This window comes from Dreissena polymorpha, chromosome 2 (genome assembly GCF_020536995.1).
Source record: "Dreissena polymorpha isolate Duluth1 chromosome 2, UMN_Dpol_1.0, whole genome shotgun sequence".
NCBI lineage: Eukaryota > Metazoa > Mollusca > Bivalvia > Myida > Dreissenidae > Dreissena > Dreissena polymorpha.
In genome coordinates, this window is record NC_068356.1 from 142,128,846 (window position 1) to 142,154,892 (window position 26,047).

The following is a 26,047-nucleotide window of genomic DNA, read 5'->3' on the forward strand; positions in this document are numbered from 1 at the left end:
TAAAAACTAAGTTCAAAATAGTACTTAAATAACACTATTTTGAATTTTGTGATACTTCGTTTTTGACCAACCCAATTTCTACTTGGCTGAAAACTACTTACATTTCATGGCGCTCTTCCATAGAAACAGGTTATTTAAAATAAATGTCTGTAAAAGATTACGTTTTTTCATCTTGGTTAAACTTAACACACCTTTACTGCGTCTGTACACACCAACAGCATGCACATATTTGGAAATCTGCATGAATCATGGAACTTTCATATAAACCAGGGTTGAAAATAAACTGGAAAAAAAGCCGAGCTTGGAAGTGGTTTGAAAAAATCAGTATATTTTTTTAAAGCACGGAAAGCCTACCTAAAAATTAGCACGTAGATCAGTTTAATGATGCTGATTAAGAAAATAATACATTAGACTATATTTGGAAAGGTGCCCATTACAGGTGCGCTTCCTTAAAAACAAAGAAAACAATTTAGTAACGAAAAACGACCAATCAAACAACAAATACATAACACGCACATACGAGATCAAAATACATAAAAAATACACACAAACAAAACAAATGTTACTGTTGGTCTGGATGTGAAGCAAAAAACCTTGATTCATAGTACGCATACAATATGTTTGCATAACGTGTTCTACAATATTTCCTGATTTAGAATCCATCGGATCCACTCTTGCATTTTTGAGCATTTTGAAAAATTAAAGATGGCTGCCAACCACCATAACTCTCCAAAAAGAGTAAAGAGTAACTTAATCCCTTTTATTGTTTTATGTTATGTATTTGTAATGCTTCATCATTCATCACTGTCACTCTTGTTATCTGCTAATCTGTTCGCACGGTTGCACGTTTGAAAAAGCAGCTGCAAAACATGGTGCATGGCAGGTGTGCCCCATAACACCCACACCTTGCTGTTCCACAATGTTGATCAGCTGAACAACCACACGATACTAGCTTCAACACACTTGCCGGGGCTAGCGGTTTATCATCGGCAATTAAGACGGGTGAAAGAACACTGCCCGCTACATATTGTTTTCCAACTCAAATCAGTGACATTGAATGTTGGGGATCTTGATCTGAGGTGGCTTTCCAAATACATAAGATAAGCCCTTTTGACATTTCTAAGAAAGACTCAGTTGTTGGTGGCAATGCTGGGAGTTTTGGCATATTTCTTATATTTTTGTCACTATTTTGGAAAGCCAAACTTCATACCCGACATTTGACATACTAGCTTTATTATAACGTCCATAGCACGCTGCAATAAATGAGGTTGCTTCTGAAAAAAAAAGATCAAAACTTGCATCCTTGGTACCAAGATGTTCAAGGCGAATTTCTTTCTCTAATTGTTTGATGACCTAAATGTTTCCAATCCCAGTTAGCCTAGCAACTGCGTCACGGCCGGAAAACGCGTGGACAGCTACTAATCTTGGAATTGCTTTGATTTTCTGTGTTGTAGCAGCAATATCCACAATCATTTTGTCTGCACTTGTGTTTTCCATTAACACTGTACATGTAAGGTTCATCGTCAAATATATAAAGTAGTAATACAAACACATCAGTATCGTCGCATATGACCGTGATAAAGACAGCTCCCTCTTCTATAGTCTGCGCAACTTGTCGAGGAATAATTACATTGACTTCCTCATGGGTGGTTCGCAAATCCACTCGGTCCATGATGTAGTTTCTATGAATGTCTACTGGAACATTATGAACCTGTGATAATAAGCTGCACTTCTTGTAGATAATTCTCCCTATACTTAAGTCATCACATATTAGGTCAATCAACTGAAACTTATATTTAAATTTGTCAATATAATTTGCTGGGTTTGGAGACCTATTTAGGTGGTCAATATATACCAAGCTTTATTTCAACTTCGGTTTCTTTCGGTTCTTGTTCCACTCTAAATGTTTTATGGATGTTATCGGTCGAATATCAGACACACATCGCAAGAACTCAAATGTAGTAATGCAAGTTGCCACAAACTATACACCTATCCTGCACTGTACCATTTGCAGGCCAATGTACGCACAATAAAACTGCCACAATCAACTATTAAAAATGTATCTGGCGTTGATGAAAGTCTAGCTGACTGGGTTACTTGTAGTTTCCTCTTCTATGTTGCTTTTGATATAGCTATCTTCATGTTACCATTGTTATCAAACAGTTATGTCGATACTGTTGAAAGTTCGTGGCTGAGGACATCTTTCAAGTCGACTGATATTGATGACATTAAACTCTTTCTCATTATTATCAAAACCGTGTCATAGATTGTGCCTGGCTCACATGTCACTCCCTTTTTGTTTTTAGCCATTGTTACAACCTTGTTGTCAAATTGTCAATTTGCTATGAAGACATTCGGGCAATGTGTTTTTAAAGGCAATCATTTGTTGCATTCCAATTTCTAGAGCATCATCGACGTTTACACATTCATTACAAATACTTCATGATACAATGTTTAAGTCACCAGTGCTATATTTTGCATTTTTATTTAATCTATACATGTATCCAACTTCTTTTGAATATTCTCCCGATCAGCACTTTCGGCTTTCACTCGATCAGATGACTCATGGTATGTCTTGGGTAAGCTGGCTACATATATGGAGACTCAGTGCCCAACGCTTTAAAGCGGATTCCTTAAGTGTCATGCCTATTATTCCTCCGGGTCCACGGCCGTAGCGCATAAATGTGGTATCGATAAAAATATCCGAGAAGAAACCATTTTATAGCCTTGCATGATGGCGCATCACATGCTCACCGCCAAAAAATCTTTCCCGGACATGTTCAGGAATATTTTCCAAAGACTTTAAGTAATGCAAACCGTATATTGCGTAATTAATATGCCCGGCAGCAAAGACATATGGCATCATAACTTCTACTGCTGACAAATGCAGGCCCCATTCTGCTTCTCGTTCGGCTCGATCAAATAGTATCATGATGAAAACAGACTTTATCAGGCAGTTTAGCCAATGACATGTTGTTCTACTGTTCTTTGCTTTATTCTCCAGGGAGAGCATAAGGTCGTCAAAAGTGTTTGCATTAGGAGATTCTTTTCTTAAAACTTCTTCAGCTACTATTCTGAGGGCCCTTAGATTTTATTAAAAGTTCTTCCCCGTCAACATCCTGGTCACTCCACCAAAATATGTCTTCAATATGTGTTCAAGATCACTGTTTGCCATCAGGACTCCAACACAACCAACAAAACTCATCAAAGTGTGCATTCCTCCAAGTCTTGGATACACGTCTTGAAATAGCTCATGTTGGTTACATTACATTTACCATAACACAACAGAGCTGTTGGTCAGCGGTACGTATAGTGCAGTATTGTCTACATTTTTAGGTAAGTCGCTGTGCCACGCAAATTGCAGTCATCATGGTGCCTGGATCAGAAGGTATCATGTCGATCAGAGGCGTGTACATGACTGATGGATGAACCAGGTTGCATTGATTGGCCTTGCCTCCTTACAATGGCTGTGTTGTATCTACCAAACTCTGGTAAATTGTTGACAATTGTTATGTCACGCATAAATTGAAGGTCTGGGTCCCTAGCTCTGGCATTTAGAATTGCATTTTCTGCTTACATTCTCAATGTCAACACGCAGCACCGCGGGTTATGTGCAGCAATATTAAGCTTTATAGTTTCCTGGTAATGTTGGACTTTAACATACGCCTTTATTGGAGGTTTCATGCATCCCTGGATACCGATCAATTGTCTGGTTATATCCTGGTGTAATATCTAAGGTTCATTTACCTTGGGTTAGTAACAGTGCAAATGACTTGAGTCCGTTTTGTGATGAGACATTTGCAGCGCAATTATCAGTAACAGTCTTGATTTTCATCTTTTATGGGCCCTACAGTGTGTGTTTTTTTCCTGTTAGGTACAGCTGCTGATGTTTTGCAAAGAAGCACTTCATCATATGAACATTTTACATCAAAGTCATATAAATTGTGTATGCTAGCTTTATTCTCTATTTTCAATACCTATTTCAGCCAAAAGACTAAATGTAAAATGTGAACAATCGTGTCTAATACCTTTAAATCAATAGACATTTATTACACATATTTAAAAGTAGTTACAAAACAGACACAACATACCAGTCTTTGATTTCATTGTAGCTCTACAACTATTTTTCTGACTTTTGATAAAGTTATAAACAAACAAATCTAATGTTTGCGACAAGATAGTAAATTCTAATCTTTCTGTCTTTCCTTTATGTAGCCGTGGACAATACTGTGTACTTTGTAATTCGGTTACTTCCCTTTTTTAAAACATCTTCCAAAATCTGAATTAAGATAAATTAAATATAAGATACAAGTTCACATTCAGTGATCGAAGCAGGATTTTTGAAGTACCAAGGTGAGTTTTACAAAACCATGATTGCATTAGTTTTGTGTAAATAGTCTTGTGAAATGCTTTTTTCTTAACAGTTGTATATTCAACACTTTTTCAGCTCATCCTATATTTTACTTCCGCCTTTTACCATGAAAACATGTACTTTAATCACGTAACCCCATATTACACTGTACAAATGGATGACTACGGAATTCGGATAGTGCCATCTATAATCTCGCACTTCTTTCATCAAGAGCGACACTAGACACACGAAGCGATACTTGATCTTTTTCTTGACAGTCGCGGCGACGCACGATATTTTTCTCGACAGTCGCAACGATATATTTAACACGATACATCACCCTTGTGTAGGTAGCCCAAAAGTCGATATATCGAGTTAAATATATCGTGCGTCGCTGCGAGTGTCGCGCAAAATATCGTGTGTCGTCGCGACTGTCAAGAAAAGGATCAAGTTTCGCCACGACTGTCAAGAAAAAGATCAAGTATCGCTTCGTGTGTCTTGTTTCGCGTTCAAAGGGCGACACAAGACACACGAAGCGATACACGATATTTTGCGCGAAAGTCGCAGCGACGCACGATATATTTAACTCGATATATCGACTTTTATTTTTCAAATATCGCTCATATTATCCAAATCTCGTGTATCGCGGTCTAATGTCAGACTGCGACACTAGACACACGAAGCGATACTCGATATTTTTCTTGACAGTCGCGTTCAAATATCGCTGTAATAATTTCGCCTATACTATAAAAGTATATATACTGTCAGGTTTTTAAAAAAATCAGGGGAGATAAAAAGGGGATATATTAACGTCATCAAGTATGTGCACCATGTCATATATATATGTTTTGATATAAAATTATTTTATAAAAATGTTTATTTCTGATCAGCAATTTAAATGTATATAATTGATATATAGCAAGTTATTCGCTTCTTATACTTCAATGTGGTCATAAATAAATATTTAATATTGCATAAATATTTTATATAAACGTATAGTTGATGATAGGAAAATAGCTTGGAATAACGATTTTGAATATAAGACTGAGTTCCCAAGGTTAAGTTATTAGTTGTTCGATTCTACGTTTCAACGTGCATTGCGTTGCTTTTGTTTAAATCATAATTTACATGCACAAAAGTAACAGTGTGAACTTTATCTGAATATAATTATATAATATACATTTATATTATATCTGGAACCCTGTAAAGCAATATGAAACACACGTTTTTCACCCATCAAAAGCGTTTTTGTTAGCCAATATGAATATTATAAAATTGTTGTTTGCACTGTATGCAGTTTTATTTATGCCAATAATTTATTTGATAAAGCCTCATAAAAGGCATTTAAAAGGTAAAACAATACCAGCAACAAAAATACGGTATAATTAATGTATCAATAGACTGGACATTAATGTTGCTCGTCAATACTCTGGATAACCCATCAATTATGATTACACATGTACTGAAAAGAAATCTTCTGGTTTCATATTAATGTCCTACTTGAAGTTAAACGTTATCTTTAAATCTGCAATCCTATTGAAAGTGATACATATTGATATATTTTCTTAAAATTAATAGAAAGTTTATTCCAAATTTCTTAATAGTATTAAACATATATCGTTGTCAATATATATATATCAAAATTATTATGAAAATAAATTAATCTGTTCTCGGTTTAATAATGCTGGAATAATCTTTTATAAGTGTGTCGATGGTAGCAATATTAATGATAAATGGTACAAAATTACTGTAACACCGTTTAAAAAACCTGACAGTGGACAGGCGATATTATTACAGCGATATTTGAACGCGATTGTTAGAAAAATATCGTGTATCGCTTCGTGTGTCTAGTGTCACTCTTTAAACGCGACACTAGACACACGAAGCGATACTTGATATTTTTTTGACAGTCGCGGCGATACTTGATCTTTTTCTTGACAGTCGCGGCGATACACGATATTTTGCGCGACAGTCGCAGCGACACACGTTATATTTAACTCGATATATCGACTTTTGGGCTACCTACACAAGGGCGATATATCGTGCGTCGCTGTGACTGTCAAGAAAAATATCGTGTGTCGCCGCAACTGTCAAGAAAAGGATCGAGTATCGCCGCGACTGTCAAAAATAATAATCAAGTATCGCTTCGTGTGTCTAGTGTCGCTGTTGATGTAAGAAGTACGAAATTATAGATGGAACTATCCGGATTCCGTAGATGACCGGTATCTCAGAATATACGTATATCTGAAACTAAATATTTGATAGAATTGTGTGTTATTGTACGCTTCACGACTCAGGCGTGAACACGTTGTTTTTCTTAATCGGACCGACCTTAATTTTTGTTTGTTTGTATTTCAGTGTGAGTTTTCTGTCTTCTTTCCAAATGCAATCATATTTGCTGAAGTTTTTATGCTCCCCGAAATATTTCGGGGAGCATATAGTTGCCAGTTTGTAGTTCCTTACTTCCTTACTTCCTTCCGTCACAATTTTGTTACCGTTTCTCATAGCACCCTCAATACTTTACTGATCTCTTTCATATTTGGCATGTAGGTACCTTGCATGGACCTCTACCTTTTGATGAGGTTTGAGATCACTGGGGTCAAGGTCAAGGTCACCTAGGCTAATATATACTTTTTCCGTCACACTTTTGTTACCGTTTCTCATAGCTGCTTCAATACTTTACCGATCTCTTTCATATTTGGCGTGTAGGTACCTTGCACGGACCTCTACCTTTTGATGAGATTTGAGGTAACTGGGGTCAAGGTCAAGGTCACCGAGGCTAATAATATACTTTTTCCGTCACACTTTTGTTACAGTTTCTCATAGCACCTTCAATACTTAACCGATCTCTTTCATATTTGGTATGTAGGTACCTTGCATGGACCTCTACCTTTTGATGAGGTTTGAGGTCACCGGGGTCAAGGTCACCGAGGCTAATAATAGATTTTTCCGTCACACTTTTGTTACAGTTTCTCATTGCACCTTTAATACTTTACCGATCTCTTTCATATTTGGCATGTAGGTACCTTGCATGGGACCTTTACCTTTTGATGAGGGTTGAGGTCACCAGGGTCAAGGTCACCGAGGCTAATAATATATTTTTCCGTCACATTTTTGTTACAGTTTCGCATTGCACCTTCAATACTTTACCTATCTCTTTCATAGTTGGCATGTAGGTTCCTTGCATGGACCTCTACTTTTTGATGAGGTTTGAGGTCACTGGGGTCACTGGGGTCACTGGGGTCAAGGTCACCGTCGCTAATAATAGATTCACACTTTTTTAACAGTTTCTCATAGCACCTTCAATTCTTTACCGATCTCATTCATATTTGCCACTTAGGTACCTTGCATGGAACTCTCCCTTTTGATTAGGTTGAGGTCACTGGGGTCAAGGTCACCGAGGCTAATAATAGGTTGTTATTAACACATAGATTGACAAAGCGCATCATCGGGGAGCATCCATTAGTTTCACTGATATTCTTGTTTTATTAAGTTTTCCAACAATGTTTGCTATATTCGATCATCTAGGCTTAAATAAGTTTAAATTAATTTAAGTTAACTAAAGAAATAAAGTGGATACAAAGACCATTTCTTTGCCTGGGATACGCTGTTCACAAAGGAAGTTCGGCTATTTCGAAATATCAGCAGTATACCTTTTGTCAATGTTACGTGAATCCTCTTTAAATCCTCTATAAACCTTATCACGTGAGTAATTTCATTATGTTATAAAAAAACAACACTTTTGTGGACCGCTGATTGCAATAATTAATTAAACATTACAATGTTTAAGCAATTGCTTAACAAAGACACTAATTCGATCAAACATTTCACGATAAGGAAGGAATAAATATTATGTAACTTTATGTATATATAATATCGTTTTACGCCAAACATGATAGAAAATGAAGGAATTCAGTAAATTGCATATAGGTATATTTTGTATATAAAGCATCTGAATAGATATTTCGGTCACATGATTGTTAGAAAAAATAATGACAAATAAATTATTTTATGCTATGTAAAACAGATCTACAATTATTCAGCGCAACAGAATTAAATATTTTTTAATCTTGTGGCCACATTAAAAACAGACAAGTAAATCAAGACGTCTTCATGAAAAAATTAAACCACATTGGTCTATGTGAAAAAGTAAATAAACATGTAATATTAATTCGAAACTGGGTGAAATAATTCACTGTTTATCAGTAATTATCCGATTTAAACTATAAAGTATACTATTAATTTTACACATCCACTTACGTAGTTAAGATAGTTATTTGTACGTTTCACCGTTTGTGCCTTTTGATATGCAGAATTTTAGCACCTTGCCCCCAAAGTAGTTATATAGGTCAACTTTAATTTTCTTAGAACACACACATTATTTTCCTCATCAAATTATTTAGATCTTGCAAATCTAACCAACATTTTTGAAATGATTTAAGAAAACTGATCCTGAAATACACAAATCAGGGGTCGACCACATAAGCGTCGGTTGGATTTAAAGTGAAAACACACAATTTTTTAAGTCCAAATTACAACAAATTAACCATTTTTACTCTTTGTGCTTTGTGGATTGTAGCTACTTGAACAAAAAGCAAATCTATGAACTAACCCTATTTTAACAGCCATGAAGTGGTATTTTCAATCCGACGCCCAATTGAACAACAAAGGCAGATGTTGCTCTTAAACCAACATCAATAACATATGCTTCCCGGTGAACAATTTCCACGTCAGTGACTCAAAAAGTGTTCCAACTTTAAAAGCGACGATGAGTAAAGCAGACGAATATGTCTTCAAAATTCTTCTGATCGGTGATCGCGATGTTGGGAAGACGAAGATTCTGGATCGGTTCTCAGATGGCGTTTTCGACAGCATGTCCATTTCTTATATAAGTAAGAGCTCAAAGGCCTACTTTTTAGAAAATTATTCAATGTTCTTTAAAGGAGCATTCATTCTATTGGACGTGCATGACTTTATTCCTCTTCTCTGTGAATAGGACTATAATGTTGATTTTCAATGATGTCTTCTTTTCATAATGTTCGGTATGAACGGGATTTACATCAATTCACATGCCGAATGACTCAGGATTTATAAGTAAAGATACTTTACATGTACAAGATAACTTTACCAACACTACATTACTATTTCATCTATTACATTGTGGCTGATGTGTATTTTTCTTTTAAATTTAGCGTATTATATGTGCTTCAAAAAGGTTTCCTGCAAAGTTTTTGGACAATATTTAAAAGAATGCTTCTTGTACTTTTAAGCAAACCGGCTTGTCTGTTGTTCCCATGTCTATTGTGTATGAACAGTCATATATTAGAATTAACGGCCATCATAAGGTGCAGGGTGTCTGCGTTACATTTTCAGGAGTAAAGTTACATAGTCGATCTATTGAGCTAGATGGAAAAATCGTCAAACTTCAGATATGGTATGTGTTTATGATAAATGTCAGGCGCTATTGGTCAAATTCACGTTTACAAGTGTTAAATTGGGATTTAAAAGGTCGCATGATTAAATACTTTTTTGCTAAAAAGTTAACTTTACATTCTATGCGACTATTAACGAGCAGGAACTGAAACAATAACTATTTGATATAAAACAAAATAGATTTAATTGGTCAAGTGCAATTGAATAATTTGTATTAGAATGTAGAGCTATAACAACGGCTGTTGTACTATAATTTGAGCGTTTTTTCTTAGGGTCAGCTTTGATTGGTTCAAGCCTGGGATATTGGAAGTGGAAGTTCACCCGAGTGTCATAGATCGTTACTATAAAGGAGTTATGGTAAGACGTGAGTGAAAATATGGTCTAACACAAACAATAGGTTCCCACAATTTAACACACGAATGTCCTGGTCGAATATATTAAATGTGCTGTGAAGTGATAACGAGTATCCGATCTTTTTTTTATCACATTGTCAAAAAGGGAAAAATAAAAAATGACCACCAAGAAGCCAGACTAGGGTCGTCCGATTGGTCAGTCAATTAAGTCAATGAAAACGATCACGGTACTTACTGTATACTATGGATAATATAACATGATTCGTATTGGTAGTATTAGACAAAAAAGAACAGGACTGCATCAAAGATGATTGAATATTCATGTATGTATATTTGTTGATCAGTGAGTAGCGTCATCAAATGTAATGCATCCGTATCATACTACATAGAGAAAGTACGTGTAACACACCAAACACAAATATTTACTATATCATAGCATAAATGCAGATATGAGACTCATGTACCACAGTTTTCTCCCCAAGTTGTGGCGGTACATCGCATGTAAAAGAATAGTTTTAACAAAAAGAAATGCAAGCCACTTTACTGTTATGTATATGTCAAAATCTTACCCTAATAAACATGTCCCATGTATCTAATTAACGAAGATGTTGTAACGATAGACTCATGCAAAACGTTGTAAATAGAGATTTATGGATACTGATTTGGAAGGTATGGTAACAATAGCCTCATGCAAAACGTTGTATATAGGGATTTATGGATACTGATTTCGAAGATATGGTAACGATAGCCTCATGCACAACGTTGTACATAGGGATTTATGGATACTGAGTTTAAAGTACAAATTAGCATCGTGGGTCACAACGGTTAAAGGGAACAATGTGCGAGTATACGACTACAATGGTTATTATGTGAGGAAATGGTCATCGCGCTAGTTTCTGAATAGTATGAGGCTTGGCGTGCATTGAAAATGTTTTAAACATTAAGGCTTTGCATTGACTGTTCCACGGAAGTGACACCAATAAAATCGTTTGTTATTATTAGCATTATGATTTTTTGTTTTGTTTTTTTGTTTCATTGTTATGAATAGCATCAGTTAGTTCTGTTCAAAAACATTTCGTATAGTTTTCTCCTTAAACATACGATTGAAGACAGGTTGGAACATCAAATTGTGAATAAGTTTATTTTTTGCACATTATTTCCAGGTATTTTAATATAATTTATCAAGAAGCCATAGGCTGTCCGTTATGTGAACATTTAACGAGAGTAAGAGAATAAAATACTCAATCATAAGTCTATTTGCCCGTAAGTCGAGGAAACAATTTTGACGACTATTGGTTAATTTGTTTATGGAAAATCTCATCAAGCATTTAATTAAAAACGATTTTTTAAAGCAAAGCTTTCGTCTTATGATTTATTGTACAAAAAGAAGATATTTGATCAACTATGTTATAAAGACAGCACTCAACAACTTAAACTTTCACGGTTTTTAGAAATTTGAAAACCATTAAAATCCTGGAATTTTTTTGGGGGTTAAGTATTTCTTTATTCGCAATTTTGGGACGTCAATGACGTTCTGTTGTGTGTGTGTGTGTTTGAATTTAATGTAATTGTTGTTTTTTCTTGTAAGCTTGATATTGTTCGTTATATTTAGTCTTTCTTTCTTTCAGGGGATCATGCTTATTTACGACATCTGTAACGCAAAATCATTTGATAACATCAAACATCATATTAGAAGCATTGAAAGACACATACAGATAGAGGTAGTATTTGATTTGAAGATTTGAAATACACATATATAGAGGTGGTGTGTAATTTGTGGAAAGTGCAGACAGAGTTAAGTATAATTTGTAGCAAACAAATATAGTTAGGGTATTATTTGAAAAGATAGATAGAAGTATCGTGCGATTTGGAACATACAATTATAGGTAGGGGGTTAATTGTAAACACGTTTAGAGGTGGGTGTAATTTGCAACTATAATAGATAGATGTATGGTGCGATTTGGAACATACCGATATAAGAAAGGTGTGATTTGAAACACACGGATAGAGGAAGTATGAGATTTAAAACAAATACACTGTGGTAAGATGTGACTTGAAACACAGATACAGCTAGTTTGTGATTTTAAATAGATTAATAGAGATAGGGTGTGATTTTAGACACACATGTATTATCCTTTCCCAAAACTAGTAGTTTCTCTTGCGTAATAACCAGTTATGTCCCCTTTTCAATGTCGATGACTTTTATTGATTTTAGGCGGATTTATTTTAATTTATGCTGACATACCCAACATCAATATAATACCAATGAAATAAATACACGAGCAAAAATACTTTTTGTATTATTTTGAGTCACTAATTGATTAAAATGCGTACCAACGAATTAATATAAACAGTTTAATTCGATTGTTCTTATTTATTTAAGTACCATCTAAAGTAATTCTAGGTGCTAATTTTATGGTCCACTTTAACGCGAATGTAAAGAAATACAACTCGAACACTACACTTTGTGCCTTTAATGAAAAATACTATTTAACAACTTTTCGCCCATTATTTATTGATTTGTAATCAATACATGTAGTCAATATTATATAATACAACTTGTATATACATTTCGTAATATAATACTTTATAAACACATTTACATTAAATTATCTAATACCCAAATGTCGTTAACAAGTTGTAAAACAAAGAAAAATTGAATATATATATTTTTACGTAATCTTTACTTCTCAATTTGGATTGACATGTAAGACAAACTTTTCTAATTGCTACATACTCCATTTCTTATTTCGTATTAAACTAACAATGCAAAGTGCTAGTGTATTCGGAAACTACTATTGTTCAGCGCAAACATATTCTCTTCCTTTCATTTCTTAAGAAATTTCGATTAAATACTTGTTTTGCTTAAAAATAGGAGTTGTGATGATTGGACATTGAGTTTATTAGTTAATATCATTTTATTTCACAAGTGAAATAATTTCAAACATATAATCGAAAGTTTTTTTATACAAAGTTAAAACAATTCTTCTTGTTTTATGTGATCAATAGTCACATGCTTACAATGAATGGCTGAGAAAAACGTCCCTGAAGTTGAATATGAACTATGAGTAAATTTCCGAGAGAGGTCATCTAGTTTTGGGAAAGGCCTGAAGAGGTGGTGTGTATGATTTAGACAATACATACAGAGGTAGTTTGTGACTTAGAACACTATTATCGGAAAGCAAACTTGTATAAACACACATGTGAACCATTATTAAGTATCAAGATGTCGGCCTTTTCCGCTCCATTTTGGGAAAACGCCACACTGGAAATTGGGGAATTTTGCGTCGTGATTGATTGATTGATTTTTATTCAGGTTTTAAAACACATAATATACAAGTTATCTTTCAAAATTACATAACAATTTTAACTAAAAGGCATTTGTGAGATTGCTGCTGATCAAACCCTATGGTATAAAAACTGCCATAAAATAATATAAAATATGATTTGACAAAGAAAATGAACACAAAAGTGAAACAATATACAATAGTCTTAAGGAGCGTATCACCTCAAACTAGATTTGAAGGGAACAGATCAGCAACTGCCTCACACTTAAAATATGATTTAATGTGACTATACTGGAATATAATATATTGCTTGATTATCACAGCTAAACATGTCACATATATTTGTTATCACAGATTTTCAACACAGACTAGTAATTTGATATATTATAGAAACAAATTCACAACTTTAGGGCAAAACTTAGTATGTAAAAAGAAATAACTTGGATAATATAGTGTAAAAACCTAGGATTGCCCATGAAAGCTCGAAAGCTTATTTCCAATGGGGTCCAGTTTAGGTTATTCTTACTATGATATATCCTGTGGAAAAGTTACACAATATGAACAATAAGTCCCTGATAATTTGAGTATACATGTAAGTTGTTACAATCATGTTTCTATAATATATTTGCCATGATGACTAGTACACACATATTATAAAAGTACAATTAAATTGTTTAGCTTAGCACAATAGATGGTTCTTAACAGCTAATTTGAACTGGTGTTTATTATCAGTTTTCTTTATTGTATCTGGCAAAGCATTTCAATCGCTAATTGCACAGTAGTAAAAGGTAACATTTCCTTTACCAAAGCATATGGGCACTCTAAAATTGTATGTGTTTGCCCTTGTTGAATATGAATGGGTATCTTTCACATATACACAATTTTCTTTCAAGTATGATGGACACTTGTCTTTAACAATTTCAAAAACATGATTCAATCTTAATTGTTTATTTCTATTCTCAACATTTAGCAATGACAGATCTGACAGGTTACATTGATTAATACTTTCTCTAGGACCCAGTCCATAGATAAATCTTACAATTTTATTTTGACATATCTGTAATTTGTCTTTTAAACCTTTATTTAAACTTGGATACCAAGAGGAACAAGCATAGTCAATGTGACACTGAATCAAGGCAGAATATAAGTATTTTCTAGTCCTTGTATCTAAAGACTTAGCATTTCTATACATAAATTTAAGACGAGAGTTTACTTTGCTAACAATGTTATTTACAATGTTTTCACCAGATAATGTGTTATCAATACTAACACCAAGATATTTAACAGCAGTTGAGGGTTCGATTTTATGCCCAGTACATTCAATATTAATTTTTTTAGTTGTTTTAACTTTCTCTTTGATCCATATAGAATACATTCAAACGTGCATATACATCCCCATTTTGGATGAAAAACCCCATTTTGGGAAAAATAATAATCGCAAAACTGGCTCAATTGGGAAAAATATTCGCACGTAAATAGTGTTTCTTATATTTCAAAGAAGCCGTTAACTGGTAAATAACGACTTTTTTGATAACATATTATTAAAATTTTACACAATATTATGAAAATGTGTGATAAATGCAGGTTTTTTTTTATCTGATTTTGGGGAAAGGGCCTGGCCTTTTTTGAGGTGAAAACAAATTGCGCGAAACACCGGATTTTGGAGAAAAGCAGGAAAGTCTTAACTATTTAATGTTACATATTTTACTGTTTTTAAAACAAATTAAAGGCAACAGATAATTTAATTATGCACTATTTTTTCTATTTTCTACACTGAATCAGGTTAACTTATATGTTCAAAGGTTTAAAAACCAAATTTTTTTATTTTTTTTGGGAATTGGGATTTTTTTTCAATTTGGAAAAAAAAGAACCAGATTTGAATTGGGAATGGGGCCGGATTTCGGACCCGTGGCATAGGACGGAAAAGGCCTGGATGTATATGCACGTTATTAGTGTTCTCCACAAACAATTCTAACTCGGTATTTAATTAAAGACAGAACACACATGAGAATTGCTTAACACACGCCTGTTTGAATGCAAAAGTCAAACCGAACAATTTAATAAATCACTCTGAATTCTGATGTTCACATTTGTTGACAGCAAGAAAGAAATCCCTTTTAAACATGACGTGACATTTTGCTTCAGGGAGCATTCCGTGATGTTGAGATAATGCTGCTAGGTAACAAGTGTGACATTGAAGACGAGAGACAAGTACATAAGGACACAGGAGAACGGGTTAGTAGCTATGGTGATTTAGTTATCTATGTTAATTGAGTTAACTATTATGAGATAGCTACGGGGACTTAGGTAGTCATGATGCTTGAGGTTCCTATTTTAAGGAAGCTATAGTGATTGAGGTAGGTTTGTTGAGGAAGCTACAGTGATTGAACTAGCTACAATAAGGCATCTACCGTACATAACATAAAATTTGGTTTATTGTTATGCAAGGCCTCCGGCCCGAACTACAATTTTTCAATAATCAATAATCCAATGGAGATGACAGAGATATGTTTATCAATAATATATTATAAACGAGCATAAGATTAACACAACGACATAAGCATACAATGTACATAACGTATCATGTCATAAATTTAACAAGAATGTAATTCATGTTTAATAATAAAAGTACTTATAACGCCATAAGAAACTTTTATATTCAATAAAGTGTAAAGCAAAAACTTCTTTCGAGAGAAGAAAGGCTTCGTGAATATATTTTGCCATAGCAATTACACTCTTTCTGTCATATTCCGACATCGTTGTATAAAACAGATTTATGGTTATATAATGGTTTACTTTAATGCTTATTAATATTAAAGTCTTATCTCATCATATAGTGGGCACACTAAAACAAAATGGGATTCGTCTTCAATTACATAAACATTGCGTTTCAAAAGTACAAATATCTATATTCTTTATCTATATTGATATGTCGGCCCTTTTCAATTTGTAGTTCGTGGCTTGAACAACGAACATTCGATAACGTCCTTTTTATAATATAAGATAAATCCATGTTAAGTTATCTCTCGTTATTCCTTGGAGTTTTGAAATATTCATAATGTAGTGCTTTTGGTGATGTTTTGAAAAAATATGCATCCTTTGGAAAGCACAGTCTTTAAGTCGTCTTTTATAGAGTTTCATAAAAGCACTGACGTTTCCAATTTCACCGGCTATCTAAGCAAACCCGAAGCCATTCTCAAACAGAAGTTGTTTAACTACGGTGGCCCACGTTGTCTTGAGTCGGTGTCCAAGTTACGTAGCATCATGTTAAAGTTATTCAGATACCATTTGTCTTCCATTCGAGTCAGCTTTGTCCAATACTTAACACAACGCGACATATAGACAATCCCAGAAATCGACAACTCCCGGATTACCGCCCCTGAATACGCGCACACGCCGCTATGACGGTACTGAACAGGGACCTATATGTTTGTAAAAGTATCTGAACAATAAAGGAAGTGAAACGATTACATCACTGCCCCAGATAAGCTGCGTATCTGCGTCTTTCATCGTTTTAAAATATTTAAAAAAAAGAAATCCAATATCATGGTATTGACATCGCAATCAATTTAACATTTATGCAAATTCTTCAAATTTGCGTACAATACAACAGCTTCCATCTAAAATGCTCATTTTAGGTATTTCTCCTTTGGAATTATTGTTGTAACGCGGTATAAGTTTCACTCAGCAAGCGCCTTGATGACGGAGCAGGAAAACAGTCAAAGTTATTCAAACGCTCTGGGGACTAGATTGCATAGTCAAATAAAGCGTCTGACCAAATTATTTACGATTACATACATGCGTGTTCAATCTGACTTCATCTGTCAATCTGTTTGCATGTATTTGTAACGCGTCTGTACTTTCATTTTCTATTACGGCGCGAAATAATGTCTACAAGAGGTTGAAAGACGTCTGCGATTGTTACGCAAAAATATCAGCCTATATGTTTGACAGTTACAAAGATGTCCGTTAACATAATACTTTTTTTAAAGTAAATATTATGGACAGTTTCAAGGGTTAAAGATGTTATGAAACATCAGTTTATTAAAGTTAATTATATTAGTTTACAGTTTTTATTAATCAAAGAATTAATACAAGTGTGCAGCTTCAACAGAAGTAAAGCAGAACGATTTTAAGGTATGCATTTTTATAACACATTTCACCCCATTTCAAGAATGAAATCACTCTATTTTCAAAATCAATGGACAAAAACCCTATTTCCCAAATAATAATCTTGGGCACTGTTACATTTAAAATATTTGAATATTTAAATAGTTCATGTTATCGATTTGATCATCACATAATAGTTCGTATTTTTTAAATATTTTTATCAGTTATTTGGTGATTAACAGAAACAATGTTCATCTGCATTTTTAAGTCACAAAACTCAGCATGAATTTGGCCTTGAATGCCATTTTACATGTTACTATTAATAAAATATTAAACTCTGTTATTTGAAGGTGACGCATGGTATCTTATCATAATAACGGGATCTACACGTGTACATAATGTTGTGTCACAGACAAACCAATTAACACTTTTAATCTACCTCTTTGGACAACGTCTCCCACTGAGGGACTGCTTTTTGTAAGATCATTATCTTGCTTATATTGAAAATCCGTAAGTAACGAAGACAAACATCACTTACTTTGTTCGAGTTTTAAGTACTTATTTTAAATCTAAACTTTAAACTGAAAATTAATTAGTTTATATGCATATATTAATGAAACTATTAAATTTATCTGTCATGTTGATTATTTTTATCGTTAATTTATATTTTATTAAGAGAAGAAAAATAAAAAAAAGTTAAGTTAATATTGAGAAAAACACACTCTTTTTTAGGCCATATACTTTGATTTCAGCACTAAAATGTTATTTATATAATAAAAATTAAAAAAGTTTAAGGCAAAAGCAGATATGAACTTTAAAAAAATGTTCTGATATCTTACACATTTTCGCTAATGAATATCTCCTGTGCGAGTTAATTTAAAATCACAAAATTCATTTCCAAATAGATATTTTTTATTTAGCTTGAAAGCGATTTTTTTAAACAAGTACAGGTAGTAATAAAAAACCTCTTACATTTTAGACTAGACCAGATACTTTTAATTAAAAAAAGTTTGCTTCTACCTGAAAACTTACTGAGTTTCGCTTATAAAAATTTCCGGACCAATTTTATTTAAAATCAGAAACTTTATTTCGGCTTTAGATGTGTGAATTACCATTTTAAATGATACTTAAATAAGAAACATTAATAACGAATTAATAAATGTTAAGAAAAACTAAGATACGTACTATTCAATAAACAAGTCTGCCTAGGTGTTGACTCTTATAAATTTTCTTAATGAGTATCTCCGGAACTATAGAAGTTTGTAATAAAGAAATAATAATGTTTAAAACAAAGACAAATACATGTATCAGATTTTCAAAAAAGATGTGTACATTGGCCATTAATCTTTCAAAGTTGCGCTAATAAATATTTCACAAATAACGCTAAAAATCACGAAGTTTACTTCAGACTTAATATGCTGATATAAACTTTAAAGCGGGTATATACGATTTTTTATATGTGTTTAATTGTAATATATTGATAAAATATGTTACAATAACACAAAATAGGCAAGAAAAAATATACGTTAAAGCCGAATTTCATAAAATGCAGCAAAGACAAATTAGCGCCCCGAGCCGATAGTGACGTCCATATTTTCCTACAATAACCGAAGCATTCGTCTTTGTATTAGGATCGGAGATAGTGTTCGTGTGTCGTATGAATATATATCGTTGCAGGAATTCAAATAAACCGTTAAACTAAGTTTAGATGCACATCGTACATGTATGGTATACATGCTGGCGAATTCGGCGGTACAGCCGTTTTCAATTTCAGAATTAAATATCTGGCTTATTTCGTATTTTTAGACACATGTTCTTCTTAACTTTTATTTTAATTTATATTGAAATATATATATTATAAGTTGTTTACATAGTTTATATAAATTCATAAATATTTGACAAAATCGTATATACCCGCTTTAAAATTATCTTCAAATAATTACATTCAATGAAGAAATAATTGTGTTTAAAGCATTACTGATATGAATACTTTAAAAACCCAGCAATTACGGCGTAAAACATTACATTTAGTCACTGAATATTGTTGCACAGAAAGGTATGTTAGAAATCTGTATTATTTTTATTCAAGTTTTATTTGAAACGATGATGTTAGAATAATTCATTTATGCTTCTAATCTTTGTTTATTGCGAGATCTTTGAACGCTGTAGTTTACCAGATTCTTTAGTTGCAATAATCCAACTCCCAGCTTTTGACACTCCGGGTCGCTGGGAGTTGCAACTGGTTATTGAATATTCCATGCCAAGTCTCCCGCCCGAAATATAGGCGCTAGTTTAATCAGTTATATTAGCAACATAATCTATTTTCTTGCATAAATAAACACAAACATATCATATTTATATATACCACTAATGCAAAAATTAAAACAACTTACGTGATGTGGTGTGCTCGAATAATACTTATATATTAATTCAACGTTTCAACCATGTCAACGGTTTATGAAAATGTGTAAGTTTTTAAAATGGAAAAAGCCGAGTTCTCCGAAAATTCCGAAATCGAAAAAACTCTATCGATTATCTCCGGAATACCCCGCGAGATAGATCTCGTGTCTAACCAACCAATCGTAATACACCGACTTTCTACGGTAAAATAGATCGAATCGTCAATTCAAAACTTCGACTTTCGGTTTGACAACGTTTTTTTTATAAAAAAAAATTGTTTTGAGCATTTATCGACAAACAACACGCAACTTTATATCGATGGTAACAGGTATTGTGTTTGTTACGCTGTTTTATGTTGATTGAATTCGAATTTGTAGACAAACGTTGTGAATTAGAGAAAGATTATTTATGAAGTTCAAAAATATTTCAACGAAACAAACATAAGAATCCGTGGCAATAAATCTGTCAATAATGGTATTTTCGAGTCCGACATTTAATAAATGAGATGTATTGACAGATCAGCATCCTTTTTATGGAAACTCGTTGATCTTGTATGTTTATATATGTCACACATTTGACAATGGTCATGCTATTATGATTCAACCATATTTGATCATAAGTCACAAGACATAATATTCGGAAATTCGTGATTATTGTTGTCGTATTTCTTATTCCGACTTGGACACATAACTGGTATAAGGGTTGTTCATGAAATTATGTTTGCAGCCATTTTCCCCTACCTCTGATTGAATTAGGTCAGTTGATAGTTAGTGCATATTCATAATACAATCAGCCGCTTAGATAGTATGAACCTGTCACTTTGTTTGTAGTTTCAATGATATGATGTTAATACTTAGAACCATGTCTAAAAATCCAAATAACAAACAATCAAACGAAAACACGCATTTCATAGAGTGCTTGATTGCAGTTCGCAGCGGAACACGGTATGAAATTCATGGAAGTCAGCGCTCGTGCAAGCATCAACATAGAGGAAGCATTTTTTACTCTGGCAAGACAGATCATGAATAGAAAGGAGGTAGGCGTCTTAACTATGATTGGATTTGATATTTTATGTTTACGTATATAATATTTGTCATAATGCATTTTTAGAACGATATTTTAACATATCTTGGATAATTTTTAAGTTTTAAATCGATGAAAAAATTTCCGACGGAGTTTTGGTTATTGCGGCAATAACCAACGGTTTGAAATTCCGTGGGGTCGGAATGAGACTATGATGGCGATAGCCCGACTTTTTGATAAAAAGCATCGGAAGGAAAACAAATGTTTCAAATTTAACACTTAGCCTGACATTATTATATCACGAATGAAAATACATAATTTGGGAACAATTTTAAACTTTACTCTTTACTCTTGCTTACTTTTTTCGTAAAACATGCACGCATGCTGTTCCGTGACGTCAGCACATCGAAACAATTCAAAACTTCCACAATATTGAAAGCAATATCAATCTTACGCACTATATATTGATACATACAGTAAAAATACGTTTAGTATTGTGAAATAAATGAAAAATAAAGGTAGCATTTGTATACGCCCGTTTTGAAAAGAATGGGACGTATTATAGTTTCACCCTTGGTGGGAGGGCGGGCGTGCGGCGGCGGCGTCCACAGCAGTTTCCGCTTTCTAATTCAAATAGTTTTCATCCGATCTTCACCAAACTTGGTCAGAAGTTGTATTTTGACAATATCTAGGTCAAGTCAGAATACGGGTCATGCCGGGTCAAAAACTAGGTTACGAGGTCACGAGTGCATTTCAAGGATTTAGCATGGTGCCCGCTCTCTAATTGAAGTAGCGTTCATTCAATCTTCACCAAATTTGATCAGAAGTTGTGTTTCAATGCTATCTAGGTCAACTTTAATTATGGGTCGTGCCGGGTCAAAAACTAGGTCACAATGTCACTCAGTGAATTTCAAGCATTTAGCATGGTGTCCGCTGTCTTATTGAAGTAGTTATCATCCGATCTTCACCAAATGTCAGAAGTTGTATCTTTAATATATATAGGCCAAGTTCGAATATGGGTCATGCTGGGTCAAAAACTAGGTCACGGGGTCACTAAGTGCATTTCAAGGATTAAGCATGATGTCCGCTGTGTAATCGAAGTAGTTTTCATCCGATCGTCACCAAATTTGGTCAGAAGTTGTGTCTAAATGTTATCTAGGTCAAGTTCAAATATGGGTCATGCCGGGTCAAAAAACTAGGTCACTATAACACTTAGTGCATTTCAAGCTTTTAGCATGGTGTCCAAAACCTTCAAACTTGTGCCAGTTTGGCACTCTTGTTCACTTAGGTAACAATTGCACCACCAATATTGTTTTTGCTGCGCTGCATAATGCAAACAGTGTGTTTGATCACGCGTTTAAGCATGACCATTTTTCTAAAACTATTCTATCTAATGTTCGAAAATACTTTAAACACCTTTAAGATCCACCCATGATGTGTTGCAGAATAACACAAATTTATTTTACGTGTTTGTCCAAACTGTCATCAGTTAGGACAACACACAGAGTTTTATGCAAATGTACTGATACACTTTTGCAGCCATAGTATCATTTATTGTATGCAAGCAGTAATAAGCTGTGGTTAATTTTTAACTGATATCAGATGTCAGGAACATAATTCTTTCTGTTATTGCAAAGGAAGGAATTACTGCAGATGTTCAAAATGTGCACTTAAAAGCCTATTTTTTGAAGGTAAAACTTTAGGGATTAAAACGCTGGAACGTTAGGGCTTGTTATTTGCACATTTGCTGAATGCTTCGAAAATGATGATATAGTTGAATAGTTGTATAATTGTAAAACAAATCAACTTTAAGTATAACAAATAAACCTGCTTGGTCACTTATTTTATATTGATTTTGAAGTTTGCAACAACAAAAAAGGTGCATTAAGATATTTCATAACATATTATTATTTTGAGTGAAACCTGTGTAAACTGCGGTTTAAATCAAAAAGTATTTTGTGTATTAAGTTCCCTGACCGTTAATATATCCGCCTATCATTGTGTTCACTGCCATTAAATGTATCTGTTCTCCATGAAGGTGTATAGCGGACATGCGTAGATAGGCCTGATACTATGTGCACGCAGATGTGATCGAGGCCTGTGTTTCCCAGATATCATAACAACGTTGTCATTAAGCTACAACGACTCACTGATAATGAGAAGTTTCCTACCTTACTGATATGGCTACGGCCACTCGGGATTTGTTCTTTAATCGCTAATGAAATAAAATTATATTCTTCATCGAAATCAATAAATATCCTCTATTTTTAGCTCGGCTGTTTTCGGAGAAAACCCGGTATACTGTCACAGCCGGCATGTCCGTGTCCGCCGTCGTCCGCAAAACTTTAACATTTTGTTAAGGTTTTGAATATTGGCTCTAAAATCAAAGCGCTTCAACCTACAACTTTGAAACTTCATATGTAGCTGCACCTTGATGAGTGCTACATGCCACATCTATTTTTGGGTCACTAGGTCAAAGTTCAAGGTCACTGTGACCTCTAAATAAATTAAAAAATTCTGACACGCTTTCGCAGCCGAGCTTGGCACCCGTTATGCGGTGCTCTTGTTTTAACATTGATTATCATGTTAATGAACTAAGCACGTGAGTGTCTTTCGCGTGCACCTTTTTAGCAAAACTTGGATATGATCACAATTTATTCAGAAAATGTAAATAAAACGAGTACAAGTAGTTGTATATGGATATGTTTGTTAGGATGCAACCGGTTCTGATGACTGTACACTCGAAGATGGTTCTGACGAGCTTCGACCGAAGAATTCATGTGTTGTCCAATGACAAACACTGTTTTGTGGCAATAGCATTTTATAACATGCTATTGTACTGTAATATACGATGTCTGTTTTGTTTTAATTTTTGTACAATGTTCAGGCTTTTTAATGCATTACCGCGCCTGTCATACTATAGTAATAACACTTTCATTCTTGTATTGCAATTGGACGATCATGCACATTAATACTTGTCACACGAGTTATATAAATGTGAATTTATATTACAACTTCTTTTTCAAACAATTTAAAACCAAGCATAAGTGTTCAAATGTGTTCTTTAATGTTTGAGTCTTATTTGTATGAACCAATTTGTTGAAAGAAAAAGCATTTTCTTTTATGCTATATTTTCTCGAACTTTTAACGGAAACACTTGGTAAAATCTTCTGTCATGAATACAATATTCTTGAACAGAATAATGATATAAAAATGTTCGAATGTCCATGATTTAACAATGTCTGTTTATGAAATGTACTGTTGTACATTTATTGTATGGATACACTAGTTATAAACAGACTGACACACAGACAGTTTATTCAGACGTATACACAAGTACATCGTCTTCATACTCAAATAAACAAATAAGTTATATTTGGTAACTGTTTACATGAATTTTAATTTCGAAAGTAAATGGAAGCAAGAACATTAACTCTCTCTGAAAATGCAAAGTAAGGAAACAAAATGTTCATTACCTTGCCATTACAAACGTCTCAGTGAGCGTAATGCTAATGTTAGCTTCATATGTTGTGTATTGAAGATGTATTGATTAGCTATTACATTAATATATGTGTATCCATTATTTGAATAAAATAGTTTCAGTTCATTCTTTCTGTACAGTACATATTGAATTTGATTATTAAATATAAATAGTAGATGAATTGATTACATGTATAAACAGATTTATAAGTTAACATAGTGTACTTTTCTCATATCATACCTTGACAGAAACGGGGTCGTATAAACATATTTGCATTGCTTCCTAAGCGCATATAATTCTCGCAATTGATGATGATGTCTTAAAGTAGATAAGAGTGTGTGTTAGTCATTCTAAAGTATCCCAATTTGCGGGAGGTATGTGAACTAACGTGTACGTTATTTCGCTTAGAGTCATTCTGCGCATTATCGACAGAAAAGCACAGTTTCGCAAGAATCAGCAGTTATGCGACCTAACATCTACGTCATTTTGTTGTGATAGTCATTCTACGTATGATCGACCTATAAGTACAGTTACGTTATACACTGCAGTTATGTGACCTAATATCTACGTTATTTTGTCATGATAGTCATTCTGCGCATGATCGACATACGAGCACAGTTACGCTATATGCAGTAGTTATATGACCTTACATCTACGTCATTTAGTTATGATAGTCAAACTAGGTACTCTGAGTAGATGCAACTACGTGCCTGGTTGGGATGGTAATACATTCACTTACATATAAACGTATGTCATTGTCTGCGAATTTAAGTGATGTCTCAATGAAAATGTTTGTTATCATCTATGTTCATGACTTATTATTTTGTTTGTTAGTTGTTGGTAGGGATAAATGTTGAAAATGCCTATCATTTATTGTTTATCTTGCCTAGGATTCATGAAATATGTATAGATTATTTAATAACAACATAAAATACTGACTACGTATCCTTTTCACCTTGTTAAGGCTTTCTGTTCTTGAGTTTATATTAAAAACAGTTTACCATGACACAGTAATCAATTATAGAGCCTTTTCAGTCCTCATAGCGATTTGATTTTATGCTTTTGTTGCGTAATACGGCGTAATTCGGTGGAGTAATGACGCACGCAACTCGAAAATCTATTCGTTATTTATTCTGCTATTTAACACCACACTTAAGTTTAAAAAAATATAACAACCGACGAGACATACACGGCAACTTTCAAGATCATAACATATTCTAACGAATATCGATGGGACCTCCGTAGGGGGGGGGTCCCTTAACATTACGAAATATGTCTGATCTATCCTGCTATCAATGCCGAACTGTTTACTCTGACTGCCCTCATATAAATGTAGCAGGGTTCGGTATAAGGAGAACTTATCCTGCCTTGCTATATGAGCTAGCTTTAATAGCGACGCGGTAGAGTGTCTGTCTGATTTGAAACCGGGAGGTCCCGGGTTCGATCCCCAGTATGGTCGGGGATTTTTCTGGCTGGGTTACATTGGCGCCCAACGGAAAAAAAACAACACCATGTGTGCCAGACGTCCCTCCGATGTCGCGGCAAAGGAAATTCGTGGAAGAATTTCAAATTTGGAGGGGGGGGGATGTGCAGCAGGGTTCGGTATAAG

At 34.0% G+C, this 26,047-nt stretch overlaps 1 protein-coding gene across 2 annotated transcripts; it reads left to right on the forward strand.

Moving 5' to 3' along the window:
• Positions 1 to 4,217: 4,217 nt before the first annotated feature.
• On the forward strand, positions 4,218 to 24,652 carry LOC127869257 (ras-related protein Rab-8B-like). 2 transcript variants are annotated; one of them, XM_052411642.1, is made up of 8 exons: positions 4,218 to 4,353; positions 8,977 to 9,243; positions 9,725 to 9,785; positions 10,057 to 10,141; positions 11,766 to 11,858; positions 15,570 to 15,659; positions 20,863 to 20,970; positions 23,671 to 24,652. In XM_052411642.1, exons 2-8 carry the CDS (start codon positions 9,120 to 9,122, stop codon positions 23,749 to 23,751), a joined length of 642 nt encoding a protein of 213 aa, XP_052267602.1. In that variant the 5' UTR covers positions 4,218 to 4,353; positions 8,977 to 9,119; the 3' UTR covers positions 23,752 to 24,652. The 2 variants fall into 2 exon arrangements, with proteins under 2 accessions (XP_052267602.1, XP_052267603.1); XM_052411643.1 differs by lacking the exon at positions 11,766 to 11,858.
• The last annotated feature ends 1,395 nt before the right edge of the window (positions 24,653 to 26,047 follow it).

Bases quoted from the DNA above. Each gene is read 5' to 3' on its own strand.
- LOC127869257 (XM_052411642.1), top strand. From the start codon at position 9,120: ATGAGTAAAGCAGACGAATATGTCTTCAAAATTCTTCTGATCGGTGAT. The intron at 9,244-9,724 runs GTAAGAGCTCAA...TTACATTTTCAG, and splicing joins CATGTCCATTTCTTATATAA to GAGTAAAGTTACATAGTCGA. The intron at 15,660-20,862 runs GTTAGTAGCTAT...GCTTGATTGCAG, and splicing joins ATAAGGACACAGGAGAACGG to TTCGCAGCGGAACACGGTAT.